General features: G+C 42.3%; 1 protein-coding gene across 1 annotated transcript in view; it reads left to right on the forward strand.

Moving 5' to 3' along the window:
* Positions 1–20,445, forward strand: part of Cwh43 (cell wall biogenesis 43 C-terminal homolog) — a 52,185-nt gene extending 31,740 nt beyond the window's left edge. Inside the window, exons 14-16 of the mRNA XM_052735133.1 lie at positions 449–510; positions 6,504–6,659; positions 19,438–20,445. Of these exons, the coding sequence (XP_052591093.1) occupies positions 449–510; positions 6,504–6,659; positions 19,438–19,516 (297 nt within the window). The 3' untranslated portion in view covers positions 19,517–20,445. The remainder of the gene's footprint in view (positions 1–448; positions 511–6,503; positions 6,660–19,437) is intronic.
* The last annotated feature ends 6,556 nt before the right edge of the window (positions 20,446–27,001 follow it).

Here is a 27,001-nt window from a genome sequence, read left to right on the forward strand (position 1 = left end):
ACTGGGATGGAGCTGGTGGGCAGAGCCCGGCTAGGAGGACTGGGGGCTGGTGGAGAGGCTCTCAGTTCTGCTGGGGATGGCAGATTTGGAAAGCTGCAGGAGGTGAGACCACAGTGCGACCCCTGCGGTACCCATCGCTTTGTGTAGTCACTGTGTTTCTGGCATCCAGTGCAGAAGCAGAGGGGCACAGTAACGATTCAAAAACCACCTCTAGTGTGAATGAGTAGTTCATGTCTGAAGGATCAGTAGGAAGGTGATGAGAAAATGATCTACACTCTAGTTAACCCTTCCTTCCTTCCTTCCTTCCTTCCTTCCTTCCTTCCTTCCTTCCTTCCTTCCTTCCTTCCTTTCTTCCTTCCTTCCTTCCTTCCTTCTGATCTTTTTGGGCCATTCAGAATAGAGCATTGTTTTCTATGTTTTAAGCATTCTCCTCTCTGCTCTTGAACAGGATATTGACAGCTCAGATCAAGACAGATGGTGTGAATACATCATGTACCGTGGCTTGATCAGGTGAGCAAGGGCGTTTTTTTTTTTGTTGTTGTTGTTTGTTTGTTTGTTTTTTCCAATGCAAGCACATAGGGGTTTATTAATAACAAAGGAAGCCTGGACTTGGTCCGTTCCAAACACTCGACACAGCGGGTGGAGGAGGACGGCGCCAAGCACTCACTTGAAGGGGTTTATGTAGGAAAGGTTTAGATGCAGAAAGTTACATTTTTTTCCTGAGTTCCTTCTTTTTTTTCTCTCTTTTTTCATTTATTTATTTCTATTATCAGCTTGGTACAGTATAATTTCTTATCCTAATAGTGAAATGTTTCATTGAGGCTTGGCCAGTAATTGAGTAAAACCAAAAGTTATTATAAGCCACAGTCATCCTAGGGTCCACCCTGCTATATAGCCTCCCTGGTTCTGTGGGTTACAGTCTGATTGTTCTTTGCTTTATATCTAGTATCCACTTATGAGTGAGTACCTACCATGTTCCTTCTGGGTTTGGGTTACCTCACTCAGGGTGATATTTTCTAGTTCCATCCATTTGCCTGCAAATTTCATGCTGTCATTGTTTTTCTCTGCTGAGTAGTATTCCATTGTGTATATGTACCACATTTTCTTAATCCATTCTTCAGTTGACAGGCATCTAGGTTGTTTCCAGGTTCTGGCTATTATGAATAGTGCTGCTATGAACATAGTTGAGCATGTATCTTTGTGGTATGGTTGAGCATTCCTTGGGTAAATGCCCAAGAGTGTTATGGCTGGATCTTGAGGTAGATCGATTCCCAGTTTTCTGAGAAACCGCCATACTGATTTCCACAGTGGTTGTACAAGCTTGCATTCCCACCAACAGTGGAGGGTGTTCCCTTTGCTCCGAATCCTCTCCAACATAGACTGTCATTAGTGTTTTTGACCATAGCCATTCTGACAGGTGTAAGGTGGTATCTCAGAGTCGTTTTGATTTGCATTTCTCTGATGACTAAGGATATTGAGCATTTCTTTAAATGTCTTTCAGCCATTTGTGACTCTTCTTTTGAGAATTCTCTGTTTAGCTCTTTAGCCCAATTTTTAATTGGATTGTTCAGTATTTTGATGTCTAGTTTCTTGAGTTCTTTATATACTTTGGAGATCAGTCCTCTGTCAGATGTGGGGTTGGTGATGGTCTTTTCCCATTCTGTAGGCTGTTTTTTTTTCTTTTTTCTTTTTTCTTTTTGTCTTATTGACCATGTCTTTTGCCCTGCAAAAGCTCAGTTTTAAGAGGTCCCATTTATTAATTGTTGTTCTCAGTGTCTGTGCTGCTGGTGTTATATTTAGGAAGTGATCTCCTGTGCTAATGTGTTCAAAAGTACTTCCTACTTTCTCTTCTATTAAGTTTAGTGTAACTGGATTTATGTTGAGGTCTTTGATCCACTTGGACTTGAGTTTTGTGTATGGTGACAGATATGGATCTATTTGTAATCTTTTATTGACATCCAGTTATGCCAGCACCATTTGTTGAAGATGCTTTCTTTTGTCCATTGTATAGTTTTGGCTTCTTTGTCAAAAATCAGGTGTTCATATGTGCATGGATTAATGTCAGGGTCTTCAATTAGATTCCATTGGTCTGTATGTCGGTTTTTATGCCAGTACCAAGCTTTTTTTTTATTACTATAGCTCTATTGTAGAGCTTGAGGTCAGGGATGGTGATGCCTCTAGAGGTTGCTTTATTATACAGGATTCTTTTAGCTATCCTGGGTCTTTTGTTTTTCCATATGAAGTTGAGTATTTTTCTTTCCAAGTCTGTGAAGAATTGTGTTGGGATTTTGATGGAGATTGCATTGAATCTGTAGATTGCTTTTGATAAGAATGCCATTTTTACTATGTTAGTCCTGCCTATCCATGAGCATGGGAGATCCTTCCATTTTCTGATATCTTCTTCAATTTCTTTCTTCAGAGACTTAAAGTTCTTATCAAACAGGCCCTCCACTTGTTTAGTTAGTGTTATCCCAAGGTATTTTATATTATTTGTGGCTATTGTAAAGGGTGATGTTTCTCTGACTTCTTTCTCATCCCTTTTATTTTGTTTTGTTTTTTAAATCTATGAGTTCTAGAAGGCAAAGTGTCATGGAAGCAATTAATTTTTGCTGTTCTTTATAAGTGTTGGTTTTGTTGATTGTATTATTTAACAGTTTTGACATTTAATGGTTTGAGAAGGCAGAAATTAGCTGGTAGTGGCTCATGCCTTTAATCCCAGCACTCAGGAAGCAGAGGCAGGCAGATCTCTGAGTTCGAGGCCAGCCTGGTTTACAAAGTGAGTCCCGGGACAGTCAGGGCTGTTACACAGAGAGACCCTATGATAGTAATATCATTAAGACATTGTAAACTATTAAACACAGCAGTACATAATTAATGCACAGTAAGAATGGTGCCATTGGAGGATGACCCTTGCAGATACAGGACCAGAGAGTGCAGAGGCCCTAACACAGGGGTGTTTAGTTTGAAGGGAGGTAACACTAGCGAAGCTGCAGGATGTGTTGGAGTTGGAAAGTGGGGGGATGAGGTAGTGGGTGAATATTTTCACAGTGAGGAGGGGAGCCGATCTTGTAAAGTTCCATGGACCCTTATTAAGGAATTTTAATATAAGCATAATGGCGACCTTATTGACCCTTGGACCACTCACCTGGATGGCTCACATACTTACTGAAGGAAGGCCAGAAAACTGTCTAGGGGGTATAAAGGTCATCCTGGTTAGAGTGCTACTTCAGAGACTCTCCAGCCATTGCCCAGATAGCTGCCGGAGGGCTAGCCCGACTACTGTTTCAATGTTTCCAAAGAGCTGTGGTAGAAGAACATGCTGTTTCATAAAGCATTTCATGGCTAAGATTGACAACACTGTTTCTATTTCATTCTTCAGTCAAGTATTTATCATAGGATATCAGAATTCTAGAAAACAAGCTTTGATGTGGACTGAAATAGGTATAACAGTTCGCGTGCATGTACGTGTGAGCGTACGTGTGTGCATATGTGTGTGTGTGTGTGTGTGTGTGTGTGTGTGTGTGTGTACTCAGGTTGCCCAGCAAAATGCCATAGAATGAGTGGGTCGATTAGATAAAAGCCATTTTTATTCTAAAAGGTCTAGAACTTGTACAGCCAAGGCAGCAGGGCTGGTGTTTGGGAAGGGCTCTCCCTTTGGGTGGTACATGGCTGCCTTCTTATCCTGGGCTCATGAGGCCTTTCCTTGGCACTCAATCAAAACTGTTGTCTCTCAATCACCCAGTTCACTGCCCTGCACATAGTAAGCATTAAGAATAACTGCACTACGATGGGAGCCTCCCTGCCTCAGGGAGTTAGTCATATAGTCACATTCCTTGTCTTCAAGGACTTCAGGAATATCTTTGAAGGTCATGTCTATGAAACAGGTTAGAACTTCAGTCTTAGAGATTTGGGGAGTAAATAGCCCGGATTTATCAGAGACAGTGCTTTAGAGTTACCGGGAGCTACAGTTCTGAGCTTAGCGCAAAGCCTTGACCTCTGTGACAGCTCAGATCCCCCATCTGACGGGGCTGCAGCTCCTGCCCCTCTCTTCGTCACGGGAAGGCAGGCTGCCTCCACCCGCCCCGGTTCTCTGGTTCTGTTTCTCTTTCATAGGTTGTCAATGTCAGCTTGAAGCCTTCCTTCTCCCGTCCCACTCTGGCTGCAGTCCTTCTTTTACCTTTCCACTTGTCTCCCTGTAAGACGACGTGCAAACGGTCTTATTAATAAAAAACCCAGAGCCAGACATTGGGGTGAAAACTGAGAGATCAGAGGAGCAGGACAAGGCACAGCCAGCCTCACCTCACCAACTCCTCAGCCTTCAGAGAGAGAGAGAGAGAGAGAGCTACTTCCCGTATACTCACGCCTATATACCTCTCTGTGCCCTGCCCTCTTACTCCCTCTCTCCGCCCAGCTACATCACTTCCTCTCTCTGCCCAGCTCTATCACTTCCTGTCTGCCTGTCCAGACCTCCAGACCTCTATGGTTAACTAGCACTGGGATTAAAGACATGTGCCACCATGCCTGGCTCTGTTCCCAGTGTGGCCTTGAACTCACAGAGATCCAGAAGAATCTTTGCCTCCCAAATGCTAGGATTAAAGGCGTATGCTACCACTGCCTGACCTCTATGTTTAGTATGGTGCCTGGCTTTTTCCTCTGATCCCCAGATAAGCTTTATTGGAGCGCACAGATAAAAATCACCACACTCTCCACTTCAACCTTCCCATGGCGTGTCCTCTCCACAGCAGCCACCACAGAGCTCTGCCCCAGCCTGTCTGCTGGATTACCACTTCTCTCCCTCTTGGATAGGAATCAGAGTCCTCACGGGTGTGTGCAAGGGAGGGTTTTTTGTCATCTGCTTCCCCTCTCTCCCAAGCTCGTCGCCTCTCACGTTTTTCTCTTAGTCCTGGTGCGGTTGACTGCCCCAGACACCACACACATTTCTGCCTCCAGCCCTTGGCCTTTCTTACCCCTTCCCCCACAGGACCCCCACTCCACTGTTTGCCTAGCTTGCCGCTTAGCATTCAGGGTCTCGTTCCAATGTTACTTTGCATCGAGGGGCTTCCTGAGCATGCTCGGTGAGGCAGCAATCTCTGCCCACCAGCCCTCCTCCTCCTCTGTACTTTCCCATGGTACTTATCTGTCACCACTCGGTAGATTTTATACATACGCAGGTGTTTAATGTGTCCTTCAGCTCGAACAAACTGGTCAGTGAGAGCTAGAGCTTCCTTTTACTTCTTGCTCGCCACCCCAAAACCTGAAATGCTGCTATGTAACTTCACTTCATCAAATCCGCAAGCGAGTGAAAATGACGCAAATATTCTTTTTGGAAGAGGCAACATCTAAATGGATGAAAACAAACTCTTTGCTGCTGCCGTTTCTCTGTTTTCCCGTCTGAGAACTTCACTACAAACTGTTTGGATAATGTCTATAAAGTGTTTTGACTTTTCCAGGGAGCCGAAAGCTCTAAGCCAAACAGGATGTGGAAAAAATTTTTCAGACATATAAAATCCTTGATTTTTAGACTAGTAAATGTGCCTAGAAATATGCATGTGATATTTGGATTTTGAAAGGTAAGAAAGTTTAAGCATGTATTCCTGTCAGTCTGAAGAAATCCTATTATTAACTTAAAACATAATTATATGGGAAGCACTTTGTGTACAAACTAAAGCAAGGTTGCTAAGTGGAGTTAACTAAAACTATGTACATATTCCTTATTCGTTTACCATGTTATGAAAACAATATTTCTGTTAACATTTAGGGTAATAAATCAAGTTAATTCTAATCATGAGACACAAAGCCAAGTTAGAAATAGGGAATCAGCCGGGCGGTGGTGGCGCACGCCTTTAATCCCAGCACTCTGGAAGCAGACCCCAGGTGGATCTCTGTGAGTTCTAGGCCAGTCTGGGCTACAGAGTGAGTTCCAGGAAGGGTACAAAGCTACACAGAGAAACCCTGTCTCGAAAAACCTAAAAAAAAAAAAAAAAGAAAGAAAGAAAGAAAGAAAGAAAGAAAGAAAGAAAGAAAAGAAAAAGTTAAGGGGAACCAGCTTAGTACAGAAGGTGCCAGCCATTAGAGCTCACTAATTTTGGTTGGGCTTTGCTGTACTCATCAGAGGATTTTTTTTTTCCCTTCAAGACAGGATTTCAGGATTTCTGTATATAGTCCTGGCTGTCCTGGAACTTCATCTGTAGACCAGGCTGGCCTAGAACTCACAGAGATTCGCCTACCTCTGCTTCCTGAGTACTGGGGTTAAAGGTGTGCACCACCACCGCACTGTGAAGAACTAATGTGTTTTTTGTTGTTTTGTTTTTCAAGAGAGGATTTCTCTGTATAGCCCTGGTTGTCCTGGAACTCTTTGTAGACCAGGCTGGCCTTGAACTCAGAGATCCAACTGCCTCTGCCCTCCAAGTACTAGGACTAAAGACATGTGACAGTACTTCCTGGCTTCATCAGAGTATTTTTATAATGAGACATTTTACAAACCGTTTCTATTTCTGCTCCAGGTTGGGTTATGCAAGAATTTCTCATGCCGAACTGAGTGACTCTGAGATTCAGATGGCCAAGTTCAGGATCCCCGATGATCCTGCCAATTACAGAGACAACCAGAGAGTAGTCATAGAACACAGAGGACTCCCCAAGAACGTTCATTTCAACCCCAGGTGAGTGAGCGCCTCTCTGCCTGCTGTAGATGGCAGATACAAGCTGCCACATGCCCCTACGGAGTCCAGATATCAACTCCTATGAGCTCAAAATCGTGGTAGATTCTAGAGGCTCATTTCAAGTGACGGAAGTCATGGTGAAGATTCTAACTCATGGGTTTGTTATAATCTTTGCTTTCTGGAATGAAGAAACATGTGATAGCCCCAGCCTCAGGGAAAATGCCACATTCTTGTCATGATTACCACTACCACCACTACCATCATCATTGTCCCCATCACCACCACTGCTACCATCATCACTCTCACCATCATCATCATCATCATCAAGGTCATCATCATCGCCATTAACGTGACCATGACAGTGAATATTCCAGGGTTCCCATATTCCAGCTCTGTCCCAGATTCTTTACATGTTATCTCGATTTAAGTCATTGGGTTATTAACTGCTGTTACCAACATTTTATTGAGGAGGAAGTTCAGGCTGAGGAACACGGCTGCATTGGGCTTAAATGACAGAGCTGTTGAGGAGGAAGGCAGCCCATTAGCACTGCAGGGTTGCTGGGATTCTCCCCAGCTGCACCTTCCCTTCAGCCTGAGAGCATTTGAAAACTGCACTGTTTGGTCTTGGCCCAGATCAACTCATTAGGACTCCCTGTGATGATGCTTGGTTTGGGGACTTAAACAGTTCTTTGCAGGTTATTCTAATGGGCAATTCACGCTGAGACTGTGAAGTGTGGGCAATTCCCTTACATTGCAGGTATTCTACCGTGAAAGAGATATTGAATTTCATTTTGCTTGGTTTTTAATAGAGGTTGTCTAAGAGATCTGTTTGTAGCCAAGCATGTGATTTGAAGCTTGTGCTCTAATCTTTGCAACAGTGGATGGCGAGATAGCACTTCCAGGCCAACCCGGACACTGAGCATGCCCTAGACAGACATTGTATCACTCGACGTTTCTACTTCACTAGCTCACAGCTGCAACAACTCTCAGACTTTGTCAGGGACGAGACCACACTTCATTTGATTTGTTTACTTCCTGAGAGAGGACTGTACCAGAGTGCAGGGATTAATACAAGGAGAGGGAAACCCAGCCTGGCTTTGTTACAGTGTTTCTCTCTTGCTGTGTGTGTAAGAGGAAAGTGATGGTGACGTCAGCCTCGGGATTCTTGCCATAGAAAATACCCAACTGCATATCATTAGCCTAGGACAAATTTCAACTTCAAAGTGTAATGCAGAGATGGCTCAGAGGTTAAGAGTGTCACGTTCAGAACAGGAATATTAGGGTATCTAGTGTTGTGATGAAACACACGACCAAAAGCAACTTGAGGAGGAAAGGGTTTGTAGCCAGAAGTTTCTCTGGTTCTGCCTGGCCCCCTGGTCCAGATGAATCTCTCCCACCCGTGATCCTGTAGCCACTTATAAAATAGTTACTCAGAGGCTTAATATTAATTACAAACTGTTTGGTCTATGGCTCAGGCTTTTTGCTAGCTAGCTCTTATAACTTAACTCAACCCATTCCTATTAATCTATGTTTTGCTGCGTGGCCCATGGCCGTGCTGTTACCGGTCTGCTGACATCTTGTTGCTCCTTGGGTGGCAGGCTTGCTTCTCTCTCATCCCGCCTTTCTCTTTCCTGTCTCTCTCTCTGGATTTCCTGCCTGCCTCTAAGCTGCCTTGCCATAGGCCGAAGCAGCTTATTTATTAAGCAAATGGGAACAACATGTATTCACAGCCTATGGAAAGACATCCCCCAGCAAGTGTTTATGTGGCTTATGCTTCCACAACACAGTTCATCATCAAAGGAAGTCCGAGTAGGAACTCAAGCTGGGCAAGAACCTGGAGGCAGGAGCTGATGGAGAGGCTGTGGAGGAGTGCTGCTTACGGGCTTGCTTCCCATGGCTTGTTCAGCCTGCTTTCTAATAGATCCCACGGCCACCAGCTCAGGGACAGCCCTCACCACAATGAACTGGACCCTCCTACTTGAATCACTAATTAAGAAAATGTCCTACAGGGTTGCTTGCAGCCCAATCTTATGGAGGCATTTTCTCAAGTGAGGCTCCCATCTCCCCAGTGACTCTAGTCCGTATCAAGTTGACATAAAAATAGTTAGCACAGGGGGCCATTTTTTTTCTTTGTTGAATTTGTCAATTTGTCAAAGATGACTTCTTAACTGGAAAATAAAAATTTTAGGCAGAGAAGATTTTCTTGTTTTTTTTTTATTATTATTATTATTCATATACCAGGAATGTGGCAAGAGCTCAATAAACTATTTTTGGCAAACCACAACTGCAGATTGAGCCAAGACAGCTGTGGCTGAGTGAGGACTATTTTCTTGCTCAGTTACAAAAATAATGAAGGTGTTGGGGGAGGCTTGCCTTCATGACAAAATCCTGCTCAGGACACTTAAGATATATTCTCTCAGTAGACTCAAATATTCGCTGCATTCTTATTCACTCTGGTCACAATGCCTTTGAGTAGCAGAGCTGAAATCACATCCTTTGACCCGTGTCTTCTCCTAGTCAGCCCCAGGCAACCACTGTCACTTTGCTAGCTGCTTCTGTAAGTGTAACTTTTAAAAAGTTCTGCATGTAACCCCTCCAAACAAAACCAACACACAACAAACAAAAACAAGCGAGGCAGTGATAGCATAGGCCTTTAATCCCAGCATCTCTCTAAATTCGGCTGCAAGCCACAGGAAAATGTAATGGAAGTCAGCTACTATCACAAAAGCTACGACTTGGAAAAGTCAAGGACTTTTTCAAAGGTCAAGCCATGGCTTAAGAAGTCTTGGTGATATTTTAGCTTTTGTATATATATAATTAGCTGGTTCCTACAATGATTTTCTTGTATGCTATGGTTCTAAGAACTTCTAACAGTGCATTTATCTAAAATATCTATCAAGCATTCAAGGCCAAATGATCTCCTGAACTAAGGTAATACCCTTATGGAAACAACGCCTGTCTCTTGGGTCAGGTGGATAGCTTTATTTCTTGTGCAATTTTAACTGAGACCCTCCTTTCTTTTTTTTTTTTTTTTTTGGATTTTTCGAGACAGGGTTTCTCTGTGTAGCTTTGCGCCTTTCCTGGAACTCACTTGGTAGTCCAGGCTGGCCTCGAACTCATAGAGATCCTCCTGGCTCTGCCTCCCGAGTGCTGGGATTAAAGGCGTGCGCCACCACCGCCCGGCTGAGACCCTCCTTTCTTATATAGCTCTACTAACATTATAGACTCCTAACTTCTTACCTAACCACTTCTAGAAATGTAGATTTGAAAGGATGATAAACCACGCTGGTGGTGGTGCTGGTTACCTCACGGAAAGGTTGTGGTCATGTCAGAACCCAGTGTTAGTTTTCAGAGCTTTATTAGAAGGGAAAGGGGTGAGAGGAAAGAGAAGAGCCTGCAGAGAGAGAAGGATGGTTGGTGGGGAAAGCAGAGCAGAGCAGAGAGAGAGGGTGGGGTCTGTGTCCGGCTTTTTTTTTTGTTTTTGTTTTTTTTGTTTTGGTTTTTCGAGACAGGGTTTCTCTGTGTAGCTTTACGCCTGTCCTGGAACTCACTCTGTAGCCCAGGCTGGCCTCGAACTCACAGAGATCTGCCTGCCTCTGCCTCCCGAGTGCTGGGATTAAAGGCATGCGCCACCACTGCCCGGCATCTGTGTCTGCCTTTTAAGGTGTGTACATAGTTGCCAGTGCACACTGATGATGTAAGACACAAGATCCTGAACTGCTGCATGTGCAGAAGTGAGGGTGGGATCCTAACAAGATTGAGCACATAAATTCCCTCTTTGATATACTAACCGGTCATTAGTTCTCAATTGGCCTCCTTTTTTACCACTCCCCTTTTGGTTGTAAAAGAAAGCCTGGCAGTGGTGGCACACGCCTTTAATCCCAGCACACAGGAAGCAGAGGCAGGTGGATCTCTGTGAGTTCGAGGCCAGCCTGGGCTACAGAGTGAGAGATAGAATAGCCAGGGCTACACAGAGAAACCTTGTCTTGAAAAACCAAAATAAGAAAAAGAAAGAAAGAAATCCTGATGGTCACTGCCTGAGGAAAACTCTCACCTGCCTTTATGACCCTGTAGGAATTCAAGCCTGGGGACCTGGCTGGAGGGGGGAGGATTGCTATTGCTTGGGTTTATAGCTGGATTCCTGAGAGACTTTGGAGAACAGAGAGGGATAAGGAGGATTTTGACCAGAGAGAATTGGAGGATGAGATGGAAGGTGAGGAAGAGCCAGATGGGGAAGGACTAGTTGGGTAAGAACAAGATGAGAAGAACCTAGATGAGGCAGAATTAAGATGAGAGAATTAAGATAGAACTTAGAGGGGACAGCAGATAAATGTAGAGAGAAATCAGGCAAGAAAGGAGCTAGGCATGAGAACGGAACTGAAGCTATGTAGATAGGATTTTATCCCAGAAAAATAAAGTAAACGGATAATAGAGCTCAGCATACTTAGATTGTTTTCTGGAAAATAATTCTCACTGTTTGTAGTTTCTCTTCTGGGCTCCTGGGAAAAAAATATTATTAAAGCTGGTCTTTAATAATATTTGAGAAAATTTGAGGCCAGCCTGGTCTACAGAGCAAGTTCCAGGACAGTCATGGCCACACAAAGAAACCCTCTCTTGAAAAACCAAAACAAAACCAAAACACCAAAAGTTCTACATGTAAGTGAGAACACTCACTTTTTTTGGGGGGGGAGGGCAGTTTTGAGATAGGGTTTCTCTGTGTAGCTTTGTGCCTTTCCTGGAAGTTACTCTGTAGCCCAGGCTGGCTTCAAACTCACAGAGATCCACCTGCCTCTGCCTCCCACATGCTGGGATTAAAGGCATGCGCCACCACTGCCCGGCATTAGTACACTCTCCCTTATGCTTGCACTCAATATCCCAACCCCTTTTTCCAGAGGATGAAACAGGGATTGGCACAACCCAGACAAGCGCTTGGCCACACCTCAAGTCCTTGTTTTGTGTTTTTAATTTGTCTTTGAAGCAGGGTCTCACTATGGAGCTCAGGCTGACCTTGAACTTCCTCTATAATCCAGGCTGGTTTTAAACAGACAATCCTCCTGCCTCTGTTTCCCCAAGGGCTGAGATGACAGCTGAGCCCCAGGTGTCTGGTTAGTTCACTGGTCATAATGCCTCTAAGTTCATCCACGGAGGTGCCACAGAAGACAGCATTTCTTTCTTTTCAAAGACTGAATAATATTCCAGTGTGTGTGGACACAGGCCAGCCTTGGATGCGTCTCATTCCTAGTTCCAGGAGCTGTTCTTATTCTTTGAAATAGTTCCTCACTGGCCTGCAGTTCACCATTTTGGCTAAAGTGGCTGGCCAGCATGCCCCTTCCATCTGCCTCCTCTATCTCTGCAGCACCTGATGGCACAAACATGCCACCACACCTGACTTATTAAATGCAGGTCGTAGGGTTCAAACTCAGGTCTCCAGGCTAACCCAGCAAGCATTTTACTGACTATCTCCCTAGACCCCTTTAAATCCAACTTTTAACATAGCGTACAATGTGATGGGTTTCATTTATGACGTTTTCAAACATATATATCATTATACTTAGTTCCTATTCATCCTCTCCCCCACTGCCACCTTCCTCTCCTTCCCCCAGACAGTGTAATAGAGTCTGTGACAAGAATTCCTTACTGTCTCTTCCTTTTCTCCTCACCCTCCTTAACATCTCTTCCTCTCCTCTCATGCTCCACTTTATAATTTTAATCATTCACACACACACACACACACACACACACACACACACACACACACACACACCACTTCAATCTATATATTCTACACATTAAACCTGTGGTATCTGTCTTCCCAAGTCTAGTTTATTTTGCTTAACATAATGATTTCCAGTTACAACCACTTTTCTGCAGATGTTTTCAGTTTTTCTCTCTGACTGAATGAAGTTGCACTGTGCATGTACCACTTTTTTCTTCCACTTAGAGGTTGAAGGACATCGAGGTAGGTTCCATTTCCTAGCAATTATGAATAGAGAGCTGGTAAACACGAATGTGCAGGTGTCTCTGTGGAATGCCCATTTATAGTCTTCAGGGTATATATACCCAGGAGTGGTATGGATGGGTCATATGGTAGTTCCAGGTTTAGCTTTTTGAAGTGCCTGAACACTGATTTTCCCATAGTGGCTACACATGTTTACATTCCCTCCAACAGAGCAGGAGTACCCTTCTTCCTCCACATCCTCACCAACATTTGTTTTCCTGATAATAGCCATTCTGATAGAGATGAGGGGGAATCTCCAGTTTTAATTTTCATTTTCCATATGATGAAGGGTATTGAATACTTTTTCAAAATTATTTATTGACCTGTGTTTTTTTTTTTTCTCTTGAGAACTATCTATTCATTTGATTAGTTCATTGGATGGCTAATTTGATTGGATGATGTTTGATATTTAATTTCTGCAGTTCTTCAGGTGTTCTAAACATTAATTATCTGATGATGTGTAGTGGGCAAAGATTTTTTTCAAATTCTGGATTCCCCCCCCACCCCCCCCCACCCCCCACCCCACCCCCCCCGCCCTCCAGTTCTCTGTACTCTGGTGATGGTTTCACTTGCTGGGCAGAATCGTTAAGTTTTATGCGACACCACTCTTGCTATTTTCTGGACTGTTGGAGTCCTTGTAAGAAAGTCCCCGGCCCTGCCTTTATCTTGAAGTGTTCTACCTATGTTTTCCTCCAGCAGTTTCAAAGTGTCTGACTTATCTTCAGGTCTCCAGTCGATCCTGAATCAATCCTGGGGCAAAGGGAGGTTCTGGTTTCATTCTTGCACAGATGGAAATTTAGTTTTTCTGAACTACTTGTGGAAGAGATGATCTTTTCCCCATTTTTTTTTTTGGAAACCTTGTTGAAAATTATATGGTTCTAGCTGTGTGGGTTGGTTTCTGTGTCTTCTGTTCTATTCCCCTGGCTTATATGTCTGTTTCCGTCCAAGTACTAAACAGTTTCTGGGGGGAAAAGAAAGAGAGGAGTTAAAAAGTAGAGGGGAGGGAGAAAAACAAAGAATAAACTAACACAAAAAGAAAAAGATTAAAGCTTGCCCGATAATAAAAAATGTGCAATAAAAATCAATTAATGTGCCAGGTGGTGGTGGCACACGCCATTAATCCCAGCACTTGGGAGACAGAGCCAGGCAGATCTTTGTGAGTTCAAGGCCAGCCTGGTCTACAGAGTGAATTCTAGGACAGGCTCCAAAATAACACAGAGAAACCCTGTCTCGAAAAACAAAAAAAAAGAAAATCTATTAATGTATGAAGGGAACTAAAATAGAAAAAAATTAAAGATTTTTTAAAAAGTATGTATTCATTTTGTTTTATGGGCAAGTGTTTTGCCTGCATATGTATATGTGAACCATGTATGCACTTGTTGCCTTTGGAGGTCATAGGAAGGTACAGGGTCCCCCTGCAACTGGAGTTAAGGGTGACTGTGAACCATCATGTGTGCTGGGAATTGAACCCAGGTCCCCTGCAAGAGCAACAAGTGCTCTTAACTACAGAGTCATCTCTTCAGGCCCCATGAAGGTTTTGTTGTTGCTGTTTTGAGCATAACTAAGTGAACATGAATGTGCAGTAAAAGAAAGTGGAAATACAAGAAAAAAGGCAGAGTTGGCTCAGTTTCTCTGCGGCTCCTCACATACTGTAGACTGTGGGTTCTATACACGGCAGTATGTCTATCTGCTCGACTTGGAGACTCTCATCTTTCCTGTGTTTTGTAGCCATAAGTTTTCTCCGTTCCCGCCTGGCCCTGTGGTCCTGCAGCTGCTTATAAAATAATCACTCAGAGGCTTAATATTATTGACAAACTGTACGGTCTATGGCAGGCCTCTTGTTAGCTAACCCATTTCTATTAATCTATAAGTTGCCACTTGGCCGTGGCTTACCGGTACTTTCACATCTTGCTTCTCCTGGCAGTTCTGGTGTCTCTCTAGACTCTGCCTTTCTCCTTCCTGTCTCTCTCCTTGGATTTCCCACCTGCCTCTAAGCTGCCTTGCCATAGGCCAGAGCAGCTTATTTATTAACACATATTCACAGCATACAGAAAGACATCCCCCAGCATTTCCCCTTTTCTATCTAATTAAAAAAAGGAAGGTTTTAGCTTTAATATAGTAAAATTATATATAACCAACATTTATCAAGCAAGAATTACAGTTACAATATCTAGTCTATTTGTATTTTGCAAAATTAAAGAAAAATACTCTGTCATCTCTCCTATATTTGTGAGTCTAAAGTTTCATATCTAATATATCCTACTGCATGTCCTGCCAACCTGTACCTTTTGGCTTGCCAGCATCTGCCTCCCTCCATGCATTCCACAACAGCCCCCCTCCCCCAGGGCTGTCCTTCACACTGAGGTTCTGTCCAGTTCAATTCAAGCTTTCTGGCTTGTGGTTGATCCTTGATCTCAGGTACTCAAGATGGCTTAGCTTTAAAGAGTAGGTCCCTCTTCAACATGACACCAACTCCCACCCCTCTCGATCATACAGAGTGGCACAGTAGGATTCTTCTCTAATGCTGACCCATCTAGATGGGGAGAGGAACCACTGTCTCTCCAAAGCCTCCAACTAGATCTCAGGTTTTGTGAGCACTGTGGGCATTACCTGAGGGCACCTGGCTCCCCTTCTGCATGAGGTTTCTGCTTCCCCTCCTCTGGTGGAAAGCCATTCAGAGCTGGGTTCAGCATGAACCCCTCATTTTTCCATGTCACCAATCTGTCCCTCTGCACTTTTTAGCTGTTCTCTCACTACCTTCGTGAATTTCCAAATCTCTTCCTCTTTTTGGTAGACCATATCCATCCCTTCTTACCTCCATCCCCATCTCTCTTTCCTTCACCCTTTCTCTCCCTTCTTCCCTCCACCCACTTCCCCTCCTCTCTCGGGATCTATATCCCAGGCTTCACTATGTAGTCACGGATGACCTTGAACTCCTGATTGTTCTGCATCCACGTCTTCATGACCACAGTTACAGTCCCACACTGAGTGTATGCAGCACTGGTACTGAACCCAAGGCTATTGGTATGCAAGGCAGGCCAGGCCCTCTACCAGTTGAGCTACAGTCCCAGCCTTAGTGTGTTCTGTCTTATGCTGACTCTTCTCCTGAACCGGGTCACGGAGAGGCAGTGTTAGTCTGCCATCTTACAGGACTGTCTCTTTCCTTGGGATTCTACCTGTGTTCCCTTGGTTAGTGATATGCAGCATTTCCCCCATATAACTGCCAGCTGTTTGAATGTTTTTTGTTTGTTTTGTTTTTGAAAAGTGTCTACTTAGCTCCTGTGCTTTTCTGTCAGATTTTCTGACTACAAAATTCTGACCTAATAAAATACATTTATTTGAAGGGTTCTCTCTTTTTCAATTCCTTGGAAGAGTCTGAAGAGGGCTGGCTTTAACATTTCTTTAATGCTAGAAGACACCAACAGAACCACAGGTCTTGAGCTGATTTTGAGGGAGTGGTGGATAACTGACTCGTCTTCATACTCATTACTAAACTGTTTATGTTTTGCATTTCTTCAAAAATTAGTGTTGGTAGGTTGCATATTCCTGTGAATCAATCCATTTTTAGGTTATCTAGTTTATTGGTGGATATTTGTTCATGGTAGACTGACCATCTTTTGTATTTCTGTGATACCTTTCACTCATAATTTTCTCTGAGGTTTCTCTTTAGTGTTAGTAAGCGAAGCTAAAGTTTTATCAGTTTTTCATTCTTTTCTAGAGGCTGACCCCCAGTCTCTTTGATCTTTTGGTTTTCTATGCTCTCATTATTTTGCTCTGATCTTTGTTATTTCCCACATTGACTCAGTGCATGGTTTTGTTCTTTTTCTAGCTTACTAAGGCATAAAGTTGTCTCTTTAAATCATTCCCCCGTAATTCATACCATTATTGCTACAGACTTCTCTCTTAAAATCACTCTTACTATATCTGTATGTTTTGATATATTTCTATTTTAACTCACATCCATAATTTAATTTTTTCTTTTTTATTATTTTGAATCATTGGTCGTTTGTGAGTATGTTGCTTTAATTTCTACGTATTTGTGAATTCTGAAATCTTACCTCTGAATATTGTCTTCCAGTTTCTTCATACTACTGTGTTTAGAAAGGATAGTTGATATGGTTCAAGTGTTCTTACATTTATTAAGACTGCTTTGTGTCCTAACAAAGGATCAGTTATGGAGAATGTTCCATGTGTGAGTTTGAAAAGAATGTTTAATCTGCTGCCTTAGTGGTATATTCTGTATATATGTCTGTTGAGTTCATCTTGCTATAGTGCAGTGTTGAATTTGCTTTGTCCTGCATCTGTTGCTGAAAATGGCTATTGAGTTCCTCTTCTATTAATGCCTTCTTTTATAACATCTATTTACATATGTAGGCACCCTGAGTATACACATACTCACAATTGTTACATTCCATTGATGAACTGACTTCCTTATCATTATATAATTACCTTCTTTGTCTCTTGTGACAGTTTTTTATTTAAAGTCTATTCTATCTGCTATGAGCATAGGCACCCTGTTCACTCTTAGTTGTCATTTGAATGGAGTATCTTTGCAGCCCTTCACTCATAGCCTGTGTGTGCTACGAAAGCTAAATTGAGTTGTACTGGCAGCTTAGAGTTGGATCTAAAAGGACAAAACAAAACAAAACCTCACTTGATTGCAATCTGTTTCATGGGTGGAGAATTTGATCCATTTACATGTAAAATAATTGATAGGTAATAACTTAACAGCTGCCATTATACAATTGTTTTTTGATTGCTTTGTGGTTTTTTTATTGTATTCTTCTCCTGATGTCTTCCTTTTCGACTTGATTTATCTACTGAAGATTTTTCTTTGTAGTTACATGAGGCTTACACAAAACATCTTATAACTCTGCTAAGACCACATAGACCCTTTCCCCTTTCCCTCCAATACTTCTCTCTCCCATTACTTTTCCCTCCCAGTTTCATGTGTTCTCTCTATCTCTTTAAAGTCACTGAGCCCACTTGGTGCTTACTGTATGTGTGTGGGTAGAGGTCCATCACTGGAGCATAGGTAACCTCTCAGGAATTGTAATCTGGAAGAAAACTTACTCTCCCTTTCCTAGAAACCATCCGTTAACACTAAAGACCTCTTGAAATGTGATATGGAAATCTGCTACTGAAGAAGCTTCTTAATATATAGTTTAAACAGAATTATCACATCACAGCAGGACAATGCCTCCCCCAAACACCATAGGCTATCAAGTAAAAAGCCCAGTGCCAGGTATGGAGTTACATTTTTTTGAGTTGTTAGTCATTAGAGTTCCATAGATCCCCAAACATTGCAGGCTAAAGCTATTGCTCTTGATTATACTTCATTATTGATGGTAAGAACTTATTGCTAAAGACAACACATACTTGAGTCATAGAACATGGAGAAATCAAGCTGGTAGTGGCTTGGATGCTTCATCCCTACTACTTTCATTGTGCCAGAAGATTCTACTTACATTACCAAAGGAGAAAAATATTCGACAACCTTAGAGTAATGCCCAAGAACCCTATAATAATGATGGCCCTGACAAGATATAGACATTGATACAGTCGTGAACAAATGTTATGGAAGTAACCATTTTGTTGATCATGTATCTTGTGTATCATACATTTGTTGATAAATTATTAGATGTATACTTCACTCTAGTACTTTTATCACTCACTTGAGTTCTTTAACCTTTGTGAAGGTATTTTTGCATGTGGATAGTTGTTTAAACTGATCTTTCTGTGAGGGTCTGAGCATTGCTGACCTCATACTTGTATATATTTATATACCATGCAATAATGTATATTATTAATTCCTAATACATAAAGGAAAATGACATAGCTATACTTACACATACACATACATATATACACATGTGTTTCCTATTTGTGAATTTGCTGTTATTCATCCAAGTAGTATGTTATGGACTTTCTTCCACAATAACCTCCTTGAAAAATTTCATGATTGCATAATATTCATTGTACAGATGTATTGAATTTTAGATAATCAGCTTGGTTGATTTTGCATATTGATTCTCTCATTATTACAAAAAGTCTTCCAGAAGGTCTTTCTTGTGTCCTTGGACACATTCTTTGTTTCTTTCTGAGGATTTAGTTGTAGGTAAAGAACAACAGAATCAAAGGTTCTGCAAAATTTGACTATTTCTTTACTATCACCTTAAGATGGTGAAGTAAAGGGACTCCTGTCATCTACAGTACAGAGACTCGCTGCTCACCGTGGCCGCCGATGTAGTAAAGAAAGTCCGTGGCCCACTTGCGGTGGTCTTTGCTCTCTGTGCCTTGAGCATTACCTCACATCCACCAAGGCTATGTGGTTAGCAGTCCTTCAGGGAAGCAAAGGGAGGCGCAACACATGAGCAATTGTGGGCAATTTAGAAGCTCTGAGCCAAGGCAGCTTTTATACAGGCACAAATGCACACGGATAAACCCGCAGGTGCCTGTAAGGCAGGTAGTCTTCAAACCCAGGACCAGAGAGAAAACTCACATGTTTTTCCAGCAGCATTTTCAACTGATGATCCCTGAACGCTTGTGCTTTTGAAATGATCTGTTACCAGGGAAAGTGCTTTGGAGTTAGGATTTCAACCCGCCTTTCCCACAAATCCTTTGTAATTTCTGTTTCATCACTTGCTGTTTTATAGATTGATCGTATCAATACTCATGTTGTGATAAGTAGATAAAAGTACTATAACTTATGGTTGAATTTTCTGTAAGAACAACCCTCCTCTCTGAACAATTTTTCCATGTCAGTTATTTCTTTTTTAGATTTGGCTCCTACAAAGAAGGGCACAATTATGAAAACAACCATCGTTTTCACATGAACACACCCAAATACTTCGTTTGAACCCTTTTAGACAAGAAGTCATCGTTGACTGGGGGAACTAGGTAACAGCTCAAAGAAGAGTTCAATGAAAATGGATGGATACACGTGATGAACCTCAAGAGTTAAAAAGGGTGACATCATGCAGTGGGAATTTTATCAATTTATAAGCTATGCTGCTTAATAAAGGCATCTTTCTGAGTTACTTTTATTAAAAAAAATAGTGTGTGATAATATAAGAAAATTAAGCTCAGGGCTGGAGGTAGAACTCAGTGGTAGAGTACTTACCTGGTATGCATGGGGCCTTAGGTTCAGTTCCCAGAACTGCCAGAGATAAAGGGGGCATGGTGAGGGAAAAAAGAAACTGCTGATTTGTGATTATTTTAACAATACTCAGTCGGCAGAGCATGTGACTCTTAATCTCAGGGTCCTGGGTTTGTGCTCCACATTGTGCGCCAGATGAAGCATGATCCTAACTAGTCTTAACAATAAAACCTAGAGTCAGATATCAAGGGTGAAAGCTGAAAGATCAGAGAAGCAGAGCAGCCGCCACTAGATACTTCTTACCTCTATGAATCCTCAGACCAAATGGGGGCTGAGATCCTGTCTCCACCCACCTTATATTCCTGTCTTTGCTTCCTGATTGTGCTGGGATTAAAGATGTGCACCAAAACTAAAAGTTTCTCTTTTAGACTGGTTCAATCTTATGCAGCTCAGAATATCCTGAACATCTGATCTTCCTGCTTCCTCCTCCCAAGTGCTGGGATTGAAGGTGTGTGCCACCACTGCCTGGCCTCTATGGTTAACTAGTGACTAGCTCCGCCCTGTGATCTCCAGGCATGCTTTATTTGTCAGAGCACAAGATATCACACAACACACTTGGCTGAGGGACAATGGCTTGGGGACTAAAGTACTGCTGTGCAAGCATGAAGACTTGAGTTTGGATCCTCAGCACCCATGTAAAATACAAAGCGTGGCAGCACTTCTTCATGACCCCAGTGCTGGGAAGTGACAGAGACAGGTCTCAGGCTCAGTGACAGACCTCGTCTCAAAAAATGGAGAACGATAGAAGAAGACACCTGATAATAACATCTGTTCTCCACATGTACAGGACACACATACACACACACACCATACACACACACACACCATACACACACAAACACACACACCATACACACACACATACACCATACACACACACATACACACCATACACACCATACATACACACCATACACACACACATATACCATACATACACACACCATACACACACACACACATACACCATACACACACACACATACACCATACACACACACACATACACCATACACACACATATACCATACACACACATATACCATACACACACATACACACCATACACACATATACACCACACATACACATACACTACACAGATACACACACACCATACACACACACATACACACCACACGCACACATACACTACACACACACACCATACACACACACATACACACCACACTCACACATACACTACACACACACACACACCATACACACACCATATACACACACACATACACACCATATGCACACACATCCTACTGCTATAGATAAAATAATTTTATTCCTATCAATAGTATCAGGGGAAAGACAGTATGTGTCAAATTATTTCTATAGTGTTTTCAGGTACACTGTCCAGCACACAGTGAAAGATGACTGAGCATAAACCATCATCAACAGAAATAACAGACAAGAAAAGTAGACCTGCTGAAGCTTGCAGTATGGGATTTATCAGGTCCAAACTATAAAGCAACTGTAATTCCCAGGTTCAAGAACAATCCATGCTTGAACATTTTGTCAAGAAACTAAAAGTATAAAAACTGACCTAACAGATTGGAAAACAGAGAAAAATAAATTCCGGAACTCAAAAAAAAAAAAAAAAGCCAACTGAAATGGAAAAATTCACTGAAATGATTTAACATCAGAATAAACAAATAGTTGAAGGAAATTTGTGAACTGGAAGATAGATCAGAAAACAAAAACAAAAACAAAACAGAAATCCACTGATCTGGAGGTGGAAAGACATAGGACAAAACTCAAATGCACTGTTTAGTATCTACAAAGACAATATCCTCGTTGTCTCTCCAAGTACACATATTAACTACGCCACTGATATCCTTATGGAGCAGTGAGCTCTGCTGGAGTCAAGCACACATCTCTAGCTACACAAAGTGTGTAAGGCTGGTGTTATATAACCTCTTTTAATGCATGACCACTGTTCCAGTGCCTCTAGCCACCCTGGCCTCACGGATGCTGGCTGCTGTTGGATTTCAGGATAAAACAATGGCCCTGGTGGTGGGGGAGAGGTGCGGCTGACCCATTTTTCTGGTTGCAGGCCCTTTGTAGCACTGGTATTGCATTGCTGTGGAGATGGAGGTTCCAGTCTTGTGGTAAGTTGTGCGGCTGCCATCCTGGGAACTGATGATGACGGCTTTGGAGACAATGGGGCAGGGACTGACATCATTAGTGGTCTGTGTGCTCAGGTCAGTGTCATAAGGTCTCAGCAGTCCTCTTATGATTTTGGAGGAAATCTACAGAGATTAAATAAGTTCTATGAAAATCTGGACTTCTTGCTAATGATAACACCAGAGCCAATGTTCTGTGGTTGAATCCAGGACCCTGAGTTGTTCTGGGGCTTCATTCCTTCCCTTTGTAGAAAAGACAGTATGCAGATCATTCTTCTTCTCTCTGCTTATTAGCAGAGTAAAGCACTATATAAATATTTTTCCGTTATTTTTTTCCCGTAACAGAAACTTCCTAATAATATCTCTGTCAACAGTTTCTAATATTTTTGGCACTTACCCGTTTTCTTTTTTTCTTATAAAGTGCAGCTGGATGACAAGATGTTGCCGTTGGTTTCAGATTCTTCTTTTTCTTTTTCTTTCTTTCTTTTTTTTTTGTTCTGGAGCTGAGGACTGAACCCAGGGCCTTGTGCTTGCTAGGCAAGCGCTCTACTACTGAGCTAAATCCCCAGCCCCCAGATTCTTCTTATATTGAAGATGAGAAGAACACTTGTTTCTTTTTTTCTCTTCCCACTTATTTTGGATGTGCTACTTTTTAAACTTCTATTTTTTCCCATTTTTCTATTGAAATACAACTCTGTTATATCTTCACGGAGTGTGTTCTCATAACTTGATACAGGACTGCAGTGTATGGCAAACTAGCCAGAGTGAAAGGCATGTCTATCACCTTGGATGTCAATCATTTTATGGGCCAGGAGTTTTTTATATGGCAGTCATTTGGAAATGATCATTAGCTTGCTTGAACTGATAGCCACAGTGCTGTGCTGTAGGAACTAGACTTGCACATACTTCAGCGCCTTACTGCCTGCTCCCCTCACATTTCCCAGTCTCTAGTGACGACTGCTTTGCTGCATCCTTCTGTATGATTGACTTCACAATTTTTATTTAATTAGTCCTTTGACAATTCCTACATGGACATAATGCATTCTGGTTACTCTCCTCCCCCAACTCTCTCTTCTTATGTCTACCCACTCCCCACACTGTCCCTTTCTGAGACCCATGACTATTGGTTTTGTTTTGTGACCCAGGGCCATCTCTGTGACCTTGGGGTATGATGTTAAATCATATCAATGATTTTTACATTTCAGTTGGAATTATCTTTAGAGTTCTAGGCTTTCTCTCTCTCTCCTTTTTCATCTTCTCTTAGGTCAGTCTTTATACTTTTAGTTTCTTGCCAAAAATGTTCAAGCTTGGCTTGTCCTTGAACCTGGGAAGTGTACATAACTTCAGGTTGACCTTTTCATTTTCCATAAGTGTGCCCTTTGGGAGATAAGTCTGATAAGCTGGGGACTCCCAACCTGGCCTGGGAATGGCGGGTAGGCTGTGGAAGACAGAATCCTAAGGTAGAAAATGGTACATACAAATCCAGTTTGTGCTGGACATACTCCTGCCAGCTGCTGCCTCTGCCTTTCTCAGGCTCTTGACTCCTTCCTGCTTCCTCTTCAATGGGATATCTAGTGAATCTGGCAATTCAACGGATGCTGCTAGCTTGCTTCCCATTTTTCATGTATTTTTAAATGTTGGATGCCTTTTAGATGATCACATAGAATCTGGGGACAAAGAAAGAGACAGTTAAAAAGGGAAGGAACTTATCTGCAATATATTGGGGTAGCGAATTTACCTTATTTTAATCATGTGGGCCAGTTCACTAGCCTTCCTTGTCCATAGGTTTGGATTTTTTTTTTTTTTTTTTTTTTTTTTTGGTTTTTTCGAGACAGGGTTTCTCTGTGTAGCTTTGAGCCTTTTCCTGGAACTCACTTGGTAGCCCAGGCTGGCCTCGAACTCACAGAGATCCGCCTGGCTCTGCCTCCCGAGTGCTGGGATTAAAGGCGTGCGCCACCACCGCCCGGCTAGATTTTTTTTTTTAAGTGACTTCAGTTCCTTAGTTTAACTATGTCTGGAAATATTCAATGGAAAACTCCAGAATTAAATATAGGTTTAAAATTGGATAGTGTTCTGAGTAGTGCAGTAGAACCGTGCAGATACATCTGTCTAGTAATATCCACGCTGTGTATGGTACTCACCCACTAGTCAGCAGTTGTCTTGATTATCAGATCCACTGTTATAGAGACATGGTGTGTTTAAGTAATCTCTACCTGAAAAAGAATTTAATGAAATAGAATAATAAATATACAAATAAATAAATGAAATAATAAAAATGAAAAAAATCATTTATTTGTGTGTGGGGGACACACACATGCCATGGCTCACATGTGGTGGTCAAGGACAATTTGGGGGAGTCAGTTCTCATGTAGATCCTGGGAATCAAGGTCAGGTCGTCAGATTTGGTGATGAGAATGTCTACCCACTGAACCATCTCACGTGCCTAAGTGATCGCGATTCTGTTTTCATAATGTTACCAAGGTAGGGTTGCCAGCAATTTAAATATACTAAAGAGAGGCCATGAAGTGCTTCCCCTAAGGAAAAAAGGGAAAGTACCATAAGACATTTTCAAAGAGACAGAATATATTTAATTTGTTATACTGTACTGTAACAATAATTACTCTGTTTTGGTTTTGGTTGTTTTCATGAAATCACTATGCCTGACTTAGAAATTAATCTTTATAATAGGTATGTGGGTATAGAATAAGAATATCATATATGATAGATAGATAGATAGATGATAGATAGATAGATAGATAGATAGATAGATAGATAGATAGATAATAGCAAACAGACAGAGATAGACCCTATCTGGGGTTTCAGCATCTGCTGAAGGTCTTGGGATAGATCCCTTACAAAGAAGGGAGAAGGCAGAAGCCATGATACCTGTTTTGATTCTCATGGATTAGGAGAGCATTTGATTACCATGATTCCAGCTTCCTGCAGTCAAATATCGATGCAATTTTATGTGCTCATTCTCTCTCTTACAAAACTAGTCTGTATTAAGGAGCTTTTGAAGAGTGAATGCCTTGAGTTCCCTTCAGTATTTGAACTGCCAAATAATCAAGTAATGGCAAAATAAAGACATTGAAGGAGAGGGGGAGCCAGCTGTGGGGACTACACCTGAAACCTGGTACTGGAGAGTCCGAGGCAAGAGAATTTGGAATTTGGGGTTAGCGTGGGTTACAGAGTAAGTTCCAGGTCAGCCTCCATCTTGGTCTAGGTAGTGAAATGCAGTCTCAGAATAACCATCCAAATAGAAAATAAAATAATTAAGAAAGAATGGGAGGCGTTTAGTCAAGCATTGACTGACGGTACAAATAACCAGACATACTTAATGCCCTTCCTTTGTGCTCAATTTCTAGGTGTAAGAGGCAAATCATTAGAGAATGATTCCACAGGGCTGGAACAGAAACTCAAGCCTGAGAATGCCGCTCTTTTTTCTTTTCTTTCTTTCTTTTTTTTTTTTTTTTTCCAGGTGAGAAAACAGAATTTTGAGGCCTGAGGCAGCTTGTGCAAAGACAAGGCTGACAACAGAAATTAGACTGAGAATAACAGCTGCTGGACATCTGGTCTAGCATTCCATCCTCCACATAACATTGTCTCCTACAAAGCTAACAGGGAAAATGTTTTCGGGATAATCTTGAAGATTGAATACATAGTTCAAACTTGTACACCATGAAAGGACCCATTTAGCTGCTATCCAAAGTCCCCCATATGTGAAGAGGTTAGTGGTTGGGTTGGGTGTGGCTCTTGTGTGTGTCATACACATAGATTGTATCTGCCCCTAAGCTTTCCATCCTGCAGGGACAGAGGCTTGCCCTTTACCTAGAGCAGGTGTCTTACTCCTTCTTTCTTGCCCCAGGCGCCCACACAAGCCCATATCTTAAACTCAGGAGGACTCATCTCCCAGCAGCCTCTTTGACTTTATTTTTCTTTTATTCTGTGAGTCCTAGTGTTGACAGTCTATGGAAAATCTACCTCCCTTGTCTAAGAGACCCCCAGAAGCAGCCTGCTCGCTGGCTCCATGGTCACGGGCAGTGTGCTTACCGGACTGGCTGGCGACCACAGTCCATTTCTCTCCCCATCTCCTTGTCTTCCTCCAACTTTGTGACCTCCTTTAGAGAGCAGGACTTTGCTTCTGTTACATTCTAAAAGGACAGGTGCAAGGTTTCCTTCATGGCTGAGGACAGTGGCTTGCTGCGCCTTTTGAGGGACCACCTGGGCCAAGGTCTAACTCTGTTCTTGCTTTTCAGTTCGAGTGATTTCTCTAAGAGAAGAAATCAATGCTCTTCAAAACATTTTGATGTGTGAAACTCTTACTGGGTTTTTTTTTAAATGAGCAGACACTCTCACCGTTAGCATTATTATAAATCTGTGTTATATAGTTTATTTTTTTATAATATTTTAGTGTAAAAAAGAAAAAGAAATTGCAGTAGTTTCTCCTTATACTTTCCTCTCTCTGCCTGCTGTTGCCTGCTGAATGAGGCAAGGTGCATGAGTGGAGGCCACACCTGGGACAGGTAGGTCTGAGTGCAATGACATCATGACGTCATGACTGCTGCCACATTTAGATTTCTTACTGTAGAGCAGACCTTGCCATAAAATACAAAATCCATCCAATCTCCACAGGCGCTCCATGTGATAGACACTGAGGTTATCATTCTGCTGTTTTTCTGTCGGCTTAGCGGCGGCACCCGAAACTACTGATATTTTAACTACCATCTGTGCCCTGTGGCTTGAAGTCAGCACCCTGCTGCCCAGACTGCAGCCTGACAGGATTTCTGTCCCAATGGCACTGGCTTGGCCGTGGCCGCCATGTGTTGTTTTTATTGAAGTTGTTCTATTTGCCAATAAAGGCTCAGGAGTCAGATGTTGGGGTGAAAACCTGCTAGCTCAGAGAAGCTGAGGAGCAACCAGCTGACCTTCCTTTTTGGCCAGAGACCCAGTAAGAGAGAGAGCCTCTGCACATCTTCCCAAACCAAAAATTCAGAGAATCTCTGAGTCCTTCTCTACTCCTTCCTGTGTCTCTATCCATGTGGCTGGG

Source organism: Peromyscus californicus, unplaced genomic scaffold (assembly GCF_007827085.1).
Source record: "Peromyscus californicus insignis strain IS unplaced genomic scaffold, ASM782708v3 Scaffold_13__1_contigs__length_99412109, whole genome shotgun sequence".
In the NCBI taxonomy this organism is placed as follows: domain Eukaryota; kingdom Metazoa; phylum Chordata; class Mammalia; order Rodentia; family Cricetidae; genus Peromyscus; species Peromyscus californicus.